Genomic DNA, 10,609 nt, shown 5'->3' on the forward strand with positions numbered 1-10,609 from the left:
GGTGCTGCTATTTCATTATGTTTTAAATGAAAAGTTTTGTTTGTGTGGATGGGCTGTGGAGGTGGAGGGGAGCAGTCATCCCAGAACCTTCTCCAGGGAGGTTTACCACCCAGGGCTCCCTGCTCAGTTCTTCATTTCCTTGCTGTTGAACAGAACAGAAAGGGGATTGAGAAGAACAGGAAGGGGGACTGAAATGCCCCTTCAGTCCTGCAAGTTCCCCTTGTTGTTTGCTGTCCCCAGCAGGCTCGGCCGCCGCAGGAAGACGGTGAAGCTGTGCCGGGCCCTGTCTGACCTGGTGGTGTACACCAACTCTGTGGCTGCCCAGGACATCGTGGATGATGGTATGGGGCTGGCACAGGGCTGGCATGTCCCTTGTCACTCAGAGAATGGAGCTGAGTGCTGCTGTGAGTGTGGCACAGGGCTGGCATGTCCCTTGTTCACTAATGAGAGAATGGGGCTGAGTGCTGCTGTGAGTGTGGCACAGGGCTGGCATGTCCCTTGTCACTTGTGAGAGAATGGGGCTGAGTGCTGCTGTGAGTGTGGCACAGGGCTGGCATGTCCCTTGTTCACTAATGAGAGAATGGGGCTGAGTGCTGCTGTTAGTGTGGCACAGGGCTGGCATGTCCCTTGTCACTCAGAGAATGGGGCTGAGTGCTGCTGTGAGTGTGGCACAGGGCTGGCATGTCCCTTGTCACTCAGAGAATGGGGCTGAGTGCTGCTGTGAGTGTGGCACTGGGCTGGCATGTCCCTTGTCACTCAGAGGAGGGGGCTGAGTGCTGCTGTGAGTGTGGCACAGGGCTGGCATGTCCCTTGTCACTCAGAGGAGGGGGCTGAGTGCTGCTGTGAGTGTGGCACAGGGCTGGCATGTCCCTTGTCACTCAGAGAATGGGGCTGAGTGCTGCTGTGAGTGTAGCACAGGGCTGGCATGTCCCTTGTCACTCAGAGAATGGGGCTGAGTGCTGCTGTGAGTGTGGCACAGGGCTGGCATGTCCCTTGTCACTCAGAGGAGGGGGCTGAAGCTGCTGTGAGTGTGGCACAGGGCTGGCATGTCCCTTGTCACTAATGAGAGCTGGAGCTGAGTGCTGCTGTGAGTGTGGCACAGGCTGGCATGTCCCTTGTCACTCAGAGGAGGGGGCTGAGGCTGCTGTGAGTGTGGCACAGGGCTGGCATGTCCCTTGTCACTCAGAGGAGGGGGCTGAGTGCTGCTGTGAGTGTGGCACTGGTTAAAGTAAGTAGCCAGGTAACGAGGTGTGGGCTCAGGCCGTACCCTGGCACTGTTTGTCACCTGTCTGTTGGCTGTACCATGGCACACAGGCTCCACAGGGAACGTGCTGTCCTTCAGTGAGACCAGAGCCCACCAGGCAGTGCAGCAGAAGGCCGAGCAGTTCATGCTCTACAACCAGAGGCAGCTGACCAGGGTCTATCCCTCAGCCTACCGGATCGACTCCAGCAACTTCAACCCTGTTCCCTACTGGAATGTGGGCTGCCAGCTAGGTAGGAGCTCATGAAACACCTCCTCCCTCTTGCTGTGTGTGCCAAGTAATATCATCTTTATTAATGACACCCAACTCCTCTCTTTCAGTGGCCCTCAACTACCAGTCTGAGGGACGTGTGATGCAGTTAAATGAAGCAAAATTCAGGGTAAATGGCAACTGTGGTTATGTCCTCAAACCTCAGCAGATGTGCAAAGGTAAGGTTATCACTGTACCTGCCAGGCCTCTCACAAAGTGTCCTTCACAGTGAAGGCACAGGAGTGCAAACAAATACAGAATTTCCATGTACTCATAGCTCTTGAACTTGTACCAGTGTGCAATCTCTTATTGTGATCATTTATAGACGTATATATATGTATATATGAGGTCTTTGCCTTATTTACATGTGTTTAAAAAATAAAAAGGGCTCCTAGGATGACCAGCTGCAGGAAAGTAGAACAAGCTCTGCAGTGGCCCAGGAGCAAGTATCCAGGGCTTGGTCCATTCTGCCTTGGAATCACATCAACAAGGGCTGCTCCACTCAGAAAAGGCCGTAAGAAAGAGGAGGAGAATTTTAAATTTAGTGGGCAGCTGCTCCATACTCACAGTTTCTCATTTCTGATTGAAATTGTCTGTCTGTGTGTCTTGGGGATGAGGATTATTGTGTGTATCCTATTCCTTACCCTCTCATTGTTGCCATCTTTCAGGCACATTCAACCCCTACTCTGCGGATCCACTTCCTGCCTGTCCCAAGAAGCAGCTCATCCTGAAGATCATCAGTGGGCAGCAGCTGCCCAAGCCCCCAGACTCAATGCTGGGGGACAGAGGAGAGGTGAGATGCTCTGCTCCAGCAGCTTCCAGGGGAGCTCCTGCAGTGACAGGGCAGTGTGTGACTCAAACCTTCTCCTTGCTCAGATACACCAGTACCTTTCAGATATTGCCAAGCCTTTGGTCACTAAAAACTACCCTTCCCCCAGCCTGTGTCCTGCTTGTGCTGTGTAAGAACTGATTTGTTTTGTATTTTAAAGAGTGACTTTTATGTAAATTAGTCACAGCTGTCCATAGCTCTTGATGCAAACCCTACATCAACATGGATTTCATGGAGCCAATTCCCATGATAGTGCTGGTTGAAAATTCATGTCAATCAGAGGGGTTTGAATTCTCATATGAATTTGAATTAACTCTCTCCATTATCTTTTAAAAATTCACCTTCATTTGTAGGCTTGCTTTTAAAATACCGTGTTTTAAAATAGTGTGTTTTTGAAAAACAGATAATAGATCCCTTTGTTGAGGTGGAGATTATTGGGTTACCTGTTGACTGCTGTAAAGATCAGACCAGGGTGGTGGATGACAATGGTAAGATAATCTAAGTGATTTCTTCTTCTTAGAGTAAAATATTAAATAATTATAAATGAATCAGTGTCTGTTATTGCTTTCTAAATTGCAAAGCATTTTATCTGATGAAATCAAATGGTTGTATTTTAACAAATTATTTCTGCTTCCCAGACAGAATTTCTGGTATGGAGACAAGTTTGAGGTGAAGGGCAGGAGTTGTTCCCCACATTGTCTTTTAACAGAATTGTTCTTAAATCCCCTTTACACAGAAATTCCAGATTTGTCTGTATCTGTATCTATCTCAGTGCTTGCCTGGGTTTCCCTGCCAGCTCCAACCAGGCCCATTTTGTTTGTAAAGCAATCCCAGAGGCAGATGTGTCACATGCAATGAGTGACACGATGGGACTGTCACTGCTGGTGTCAGTGTCACTGCTGCTGTGACCTGTGCCTCTTGGGAACTGAGGCCAGCCCTGACTTTGTGTCCCCAAGGGTGTCCTGTTTGTCCTGCAGGCTTTAACCCTGTGTGGGAGGAGACGCTGACCTTCACCATCCACATGCCCGAGATGGCCCTGGTGCGCTTCCTGGTCTGGGACCACGACCCCATCGGGAGGGACTTTGTGGGGCAGAGAACTGTGGCCTTCAGCAGCCTCGTGCCTGGTGAGTGATGGCCCTGCTCTGCTGGCCTGGGAACCCACCTCAGAGCCAAGGAGGGCATTACCAGATTGTAGATTTTATAAATGTTTATCTCTGTGACTGCGTGTGGAGCTTACAACTCTTCTGTTCTCCTAGGGTGCTTTATGCACCACTCCTCAAAGGAGTTTGCTTGACTGTGCTTTTGGAAATTACTGCACTTTTTTTTTTTTTCAATAAACTTGGATACAACTTGTCCTGGGGCCCAGAAAACCAGTGAGGACACCAGAGAAGTTTGCTAAAGGCACCAGGTGGTTTCCTGTACACATCACTTGTACACAGTCATTGCTAGCTGGGCACAAGATGCACACTGCAGCTTCTTGGTGGTGGTTTGTGGGGAATTATTTCTGTTTCTGTTTCCCCAGGCTATCGCCACGTGTACTTAGAAGGACTGACAGAAGCTTCCATATTTGTTCACATAATGATTAATGAGACCTATGGAAAGGTAGGTACAGCTGGGAATTTACATTTTCTTTGACAAGAATGGATTTAAATGTACCCCAGAACCTCCCAGGGTTTGTGTGGAGTGCCCAGGAGGCTCAGAGTGTGTGGGGAGGATTTCCTTGCAGGAGATCAGCAGGGAAACTCCACCACACCATGACTCCACTCCTGCTGTGCACACACTTGCAGATGTTCTCACTGTTAGCACCTAACAATTATCTTGTCAAGGTACATTTCTTCAGTGGGCTAAGCTGATCTAATTCTGGAAGCAGATCTTCAGAACTATGGCCACACCAAAACCTGATATTTGACAAGCTATTTTTAGCAGCTAATTTAATTAATTAATTTAAATTAACCTAATTTAGTTTTAGGTTTTAGTGCATAGATTTTGCTTTTGTGCAAGTGTGCTAATTTTACAATGTTTTTAAAGTGAAAGCACAGTACTTTTCCTGGGTTTTCAGCTGCCTTCCTTAGCTGTGTCCATGTGGAGATAAGCAGCACCAAGAAATGAATGTTCAGCATGATGCTAAAGTAAAATAGCAGTTTTGCAGTGATTTAAGAAATGAAGATAAACACAAAAACCTGACCTTTGTGAGGTTTGAGGCTGCAGAGGACACTCAGCCCTCAGTCTCTGTGCCCTCTGAGAGGATGCAGAGAATGTCCTGACAAACATGAACCCAAAGTTGTGCAGCACCCACAGAAATCTCAGGGGAACAGAGAGAGAGCAGCAGAGAGAAGGGCCCAGGGCTGTTTTCTCTTGTCCAGATCCTCCCAGCTCCCCTTGCTCTCTCCTTGCTGATCCCATCAGATCCCAGGATGGGATCAGTGTATTGGAGTGTGCACATCTGTGAAATCCCATCCCTTGGGGACAGTGTGCCTGTTTGGCTGCTGCCCTTGTAAGAAAAGATGTGCTCAAGGAAACCAGCAGAGTGTAACTCCAAGGGGAGGCAAGAGGAGCAGGAGGGGACACCCACTGGGATTGGGTCCCCGTCTCACCTGGGGTCTCACCTGATGCTGCTCTGAGTGACAATGGGGCTGCACTGCTGTTTCTACAGGCTGGGTTTGCATCCCTGCCTGAGATCTGATCACTTCCTGGGAGACACATGTTGAACTAAGAAATAGTTCTAAATGGTTTGCTGTGGAGTGGTTCTATTTACAGCTGATGTACTGTTACCTTATTTGCTCGTGTGGCAGCCTTGAAAACATGAGCCAAACGGATTTGCATTTCTTTTTGCCTTTCAGTGGAGCCCTTTAATCCTCAATCCCAGTTACACAATAATGCACTTTCTAGGAGCCACAAAGGTAGAGCTCATGAGCATGCACTTTGCACTTGCTGGGCACAGACTTTCCAGTGGTTCCCAGTCGCATGATCTGCAGCTGCCAAACTGGAACCATTCTCCATGCAGGCTCTGAGACATCTGAATATTGCTTTGATGTAGCCCATGCATAGAAAACTCCACGTTAATGTGCAGCCTGTCACTGCTGAGCACTTCCTAGAGCCCTGTCAGCTCCCATTAGGAGGCTGAGCAAAGTCTCTGGTAACTGTGGCAGGCTGCCATCCTAATGAGGAGCGAGGCAGGCATGCATGAATCCATGGAGACCTGTGCTGGGAGCTCCTTGCTCAGAGTAGCTGTGAGTGGCTTGGTGTGAATTTTTGCTTTGCTGCCTTTTGAACTTTGTCATCATCGCTCATACAAGCACTGTGAGAGCAGCTCTGTGGCTCTGTGGGCGAGTGTGGGCTCAGGCCAGGCTGTGCTGTTGCTGTCCCTGCAGAGCAAGCAGCTGATGGGGCTCCGAGGGCTGTTCTCCAGGGCGCCCAAGGCGGGCACCGCCGAGCCCAGCGGGCACCACGTGCGCAAACGCTCCATCGGCGAGCGCATCCTGCGGCGCACGGCCAGCGCCCCGGCCAAGGGCAGGAAGAAGAGCAAGATGGGCTTCCTGGAGGCTGCTGACATCAGGGACAGTGCCTCTGAGCCAACCGACCTGAAGGACAAGGAGGGGGTGGTCCGGCGGCCCAACCGGACCTTGCAGGCGCGCCCTGCCTCCATGCCCGTGGACAGATTCCTCATGGTGGAGCTGCCCTGCCCGGCAGAGGACACTGCCCAGGAGGCCAAGGAAGAGGAAAGCACATCTGGTAAGATGCTTCCAAAATTACTTCTGGTGAATGGTCAGGGCTCCCCTTGCTCCTTCCAAGAGTACCTGATTTCTAGCAAGCATTAAAACCGGTATCTATTATGCCGAGTTTACTTCTGTAGTCCCTGCTTCATTAAATCTCCAAAGGAGTGAGTGAGTCACAGGGCTCAGATTTGCCATAGAAAGACAAGAGGATTTGGTGGAGAAAACATCCAATACGTGCTTTTCAAGGAATTCAAACCCTTGCCCTTGTGAATGCTGCTTGCTGGTAGAAGATCCAAATGAAATCCTTGTACTGTAACACTTGGCAGTAACCACGTGTATAAAGCAGTCTGGAGTCCATGCACTCGATGTTTGGACTCAGCTTGAAGCATGCATCTTGTTTTCAAGTGTTGTGTGTTTTAACAGAGCTGTTTTGTTCTGTCTTTATTGCCACGCTTCTTTATAGTACAAATGTGACTAGGAACACAGCTGAAGGTAATGCCACGTGCAAGCTATGATGTGGTACCTCATTAACATTACTTACAACAAATATTACATCACCTGCTTGATGTAATAGACATCCCAAGGAAATTCCAATGAAGTGCCTGCAGTTGTATTTTTCCATTTATTCATGTCACTCAGATAATTTGTACTAAACCTACGCAACCCCATGGTTAAGTTCTGTCACAACTGTACCTAGTTTTGCGTTCTCCATTTGTCTGTCTGAGGACAAAATAGCTGTTGACAGACAGGGCAGAGTCTTGTATGCCACTAACATGTTTCTCATTTAATTTAGCCAACAGTGATGACAATACAAATGAGAAGGAAACAAGCTTGAAGGAATTGGTTTTTCCACGTTCCGAGCAAAAGGCAACAAATTCAGCATCTCAGTTCAAGGAGAGTGACCAGAGGGATTCTACAGCTGTCTCTTCAGTACCACCTCCACAGGAGCAACCTGAACATTTGGTTTTTGCAAATGGTGTCACTCAAGCAAATCACCTCGTGGACTACCAGGAGAATCATCTTTCTGATGGAACTGTCCCCCTCATGCAAGACTCTGACTCTGAACTTCCCACAGAAAAGCCACACCACAAAACCTGTGCAGACAGTAAAAAGGAAGATGACACAAAAGGATCTAAGGAAGGGAAAATCAGTCTCACAGGGACTTCTCTTTCTCAGAAAGCACAGGCGGAGAATCACAAATACGACACAAAGAAAAGCACTGCAGCATCTCTCTCCCTTTCTTCTGCCGTGTGCTCTGAGGGCCCTGACTGTCACCCCACGGGGGCCCTGCAGGACAGTGACATTTCTCACCTCATTGATGAAGTCTCTCTGTCGACTGAGAGCGAGCTGGACAGCGCTGTGTCCGCTCTCATCGGGCAGCTCGATGGCACAGATGACCAAACTGCGCTTGCCCCTGTCCCCAGCCCCCCTGGCAGCAGCAGCCAGACCCCCAGGCTGGGGGCTGCACTCCCACACCTGTTTGCTGCAGACCTGAGCAGCCCCTGCAGGCACAACTTCACTCCCAGCAAATGCTCTTCATTCTCCACTCCGGACACAGCCAAGTTCTCCAGCCTGGAGGATGCAGAGTGCTCCACGTATACAATTATCCACGAGGCATCTCCAGCTTCTGAATGTAAGAACCACAGGGAATTAGTCTGCAAGAAAAGATTAAATAGTCTGGAAAGCAACTTGCCTGACTCTTGTTCTTCATCCCTCTCTTTGCTGAATGCAAATCCCAAAAGGAATTGTGCTACAAAATCTGGACCAAGCTTGGAAGCCTCTGAGTCTGCCAATTCTTTGGGTTCCAACAGCCTCATCTTTGAGGAGGCGCTGGGTCCTGGGGAGCACTCGGACAGCAGCAGCCTGCTGGAGGTGGATGGGGACTGCCAGGAGCTCCTGGGGAGCACCTCTGAGTACAGACGGGAGGACTTGAGCCAGCTGGCTTCTGCTCAGAGCCCGAGGCAGCAGCAGGACCATGGGCACGCTGGGGACAGGACCTTGGGGAGCAACTGCACTGCTGCATGCTGCACTGCTGCCCAGCACTGCTCTGAGAGCTGCAGGGCTGCGGGGAGGCAGCTCCCTGTGCCCGGGTGTAACAGCACTGGGGGTTTGGGACAGCAGCACCAGCTCCCTGTCCCTGTGTGTGACAGCACCAAGGGCTTGGGACAGCAGCACCAGCTCCCTGTGCCCATGTGTGACAGCACCAAGCGCTTGGGACAGCAGCACCAGCTCCCTGTGTGTGACAGCACCAGGGGTTTGGGACAGCAGCACCAGCTCCCTGTGCCTGTGTGTGACAGCACTGAGGATTTGGGACAGCAGCACCAGCTCCCTGTGCCTGTGTGTGACAGCACCAGGGGTTTGGGACAGCAGCACCAGCTCCCTGTGTGTGACAGCACCAGGGGTTTGGGACAGCAGCACCAGCTCCCTGTCCCTGTGTGTGACAGCACCAGGGGTTTGGGACAGCAGCACCAGCTCCCTGTGTGTGACAGCACCAGGGCTCTGTGGCAGCAGCACCAGCTCCCTGTGCCCATGTGTGACAGCACCAGGGGTTTGGGACAGCAGCACCAGCTCCCTGTCCCTGTGTGTGACAGCACCAGGGCTCTGTGGCAGCAGCGCTCGGAGGAGCACAGGGCCCCCCAGCTCGGCCCAGCCTGCCCCCTGCTCCCGTTCCCCCCACACCCGGCCATCCAGCACAGCAGCCCCTGCAAGTCCAAGAGTCTGGGAGACCTGACCTCGGAGGACATTTCCTGCAACTTCGAGAGTAAGTACCAGTACATCAGCCGGAGCTTCATCTCGTCGGGCCTGCGGGACAGGAGGGCGGCCGCCATGCAGGCCGTGAGGCCGCACTCCACGGACGCGCTGACGGAGCAGCTCCGGCGGCTGCTGTCCCTGGAGCAGGAGGACAGCCGGGAGCCGCTGTGCCCCCGGCAGACGGAGCAGGACTGCCCGCGGGCCCTGGTGAGGAAGCTGTCGTCCCGCAGCCAGAGCCGGGTGCGGAACATCGCCAGCCGCGCCCGGGAGCGGCAGGAGGCGGCGGGCAAGCAGCGGCCGTGCGAGGGCAGCGCCGTGCCCGGCGTGGTGCTGCGGAACAAGGCCGGGGGGCACGGCGTGAACCGGCACTCCACCGGCTCCTACATCGGCCGCTACCTGCAGGGCTGTGCCGGGGAGCGGCGGGGCGCGCCCGAGGGCTCCTGCTCGGATTTACAGCACGGCTGCGGGGAGCTGCCAATGCCGCCCGCAGCAGCCGAGCAGCCCGAGATTTATTTCCTGCTCCGCCTGTGAGTGCCACGGCAGGGACAGCCTGGCCAGGAGCTGCTCGAGAGGTGTTTCAGGAGCAGCCTGGTGCTGACTGAATTCTTGTGTCGGAGCTGAGGGAGGGAAGCGCCGCCGCCCTCAGGCCGGGCCCGAGCTGCCCGAGCTCGGCTGTGCGTTTGTGTTCTGTCTGTAATTCCACACTCCAAAAGCCTCACATTGCACTGAAAGCACTGCTGCTTTCCTTGTGTCTTGTCCTCCTGCTTGGATAAACACTTCTGGTGATCACTCCTGGCCTTTTGTGAGGATTCTCCGAAGCACTGTGGTGTCTGGAATGCTGGACTGGGCTCGCTCTGCCCGACCCTTCATCAGCATCACTTGTTGTGGATTGTTATTATAAATTTTACATGTTTTCATGTATGAACTGTGATTCTACAGCAAGTGGTTTGTAGAGTTAGGGTTAGTCCAGATTTGTGAGTCCTGTGTAGATTTGTCTTCTGCCCTCTCCACAAGTTGTCTTCCTTTTTGGTTACTGTGTTGGTTTGGGACTGAGTGGAATGTGGGAGTAATTCTGCTTTTATGAATGAAAACACTTATTTTCTGCTCGTTTTGTTATGTATTTTTGCTGTTGGTTGTGTGAGTAGCTTCGGTACAGCAGATCCATTTTCTGTACATTTGTAATTTTATTGCTAAATTGTTGACAGTCAGTGGAATATTTAAACTGACATTGTAGAGTGACTATTTTGGCTGTTCACCTTTTTCTATGAAGGCTAAAAGTGAAGTGTGTGAAGGAATCTCAGACACCTAAAGCTTCCCTGTAGGGAACACCATAGCTTTATTTTGGTTGGAAGATACTCTTTGCCTTTGCTGTAAGTTTTTCTGATATGTCAAAGACGTACCTTTTACCTTTTTTTGTAATGCAGAGTATTATTATTCTTGAAAACGTCATTAAAATAGATTTTTAAGCACTTGGTTACATGTTCTCTGAGAAAAAGTATCTGTCCAAATAGAGGAGCAGAACCAGACACTGCATTAATCCCTTAAGGTTTTACCTGGATTTGTGTCTCACAGCCAAGTTGGCAGGTGTGACTGAGGCCTAGGGAAAGTGCCTTGTGAGGAAGCAAATGAGAAGATCTCCACTGCAGGAGGTGAAAAAACTTGCTTTAATTGGAATGAATTTAGAGAAATTGTATGGTGCTTGCAGGAGGTCAGCACAGATTATTGCAGCAGTGTTTTATCACATAATCTCTTACACTCTTCTCTTAATTTTAGAGGTTAATCCAGATGGGGACAGTGACATT

The 10,609-nt window shown here is 51.0% G+C and overlaps 1 protein-coding gene across 1 annotated transcript in view; it reads left to right on the forward strand.

Moving 5' to 3' along the window:
• PLCH1 (phospholipase C eta 1) overlaps positions 1 to 10,276 on the forward strand; it is a 56,325-nt gene extending 46,049 nt beyond the window's left edge. The window contains exons 15-25 of the mRNA XM_033068936.2: positions 244 to 341; positions 1,315 to 1,494; positions 1,583 to 1,690; positions 2,180 to 2,304; positions 2,744 to 2,828; positions 3,318 to 3,464; positions 3,863 to 3,942; positions 5,181 to 5,240; positions 5,712 to 6,072; positions 6,850 to 8,291; positions 8,544 to 10,276. Coding sequence (XP_032924827.1) covers positions 244 to 341; positions 1,315 to 1,494; positions 1,583 to 1,690; positions 2,180 to 2,304; positions 2,744 to 2,828; positions 3,318 to 3,464; positions 3,863 to 3,942; positions 5,181 to 5,240; positions 5,712 to 6,072; positions 6,850 to 8,291; positions 8,544 to 9,338 — 3,481 coding nt within the window. The 3' untranslated portion in view covers positions 9,339 to 10,276. The remainder of the gene's footprint in view (positions 1 to 243; positions 342 to 1,314; positions 1,495 to 1,582; positions 1,691 to 2,179; positions 2,305 to 2,743; positions 2,829 to 3,317; positions 3,465 to 3,862; positions 3,943 to 5,180; positions 5,241 to 5,711; positions 6,073 to 6,849; positions 8,292 to 8,543) is intronic.
• Positions 10,277 to 10,609: the final 333 nt, after the last annotated feature.

Source organism: Catharus ustulatus, chromosome 10 (assembly GCF_009819885.2).
Source record: "Catharus ustulatus isolate bCatUst1 chromosome 10, bCatUst1.pri.v2, whole genome shotgun sequence".
Lineage (NCBI taxonomy): Eukaryota > Metazoa > Chordata > Aves > Passeriformes > Turdidae > Catharus > Catharus ustulatus.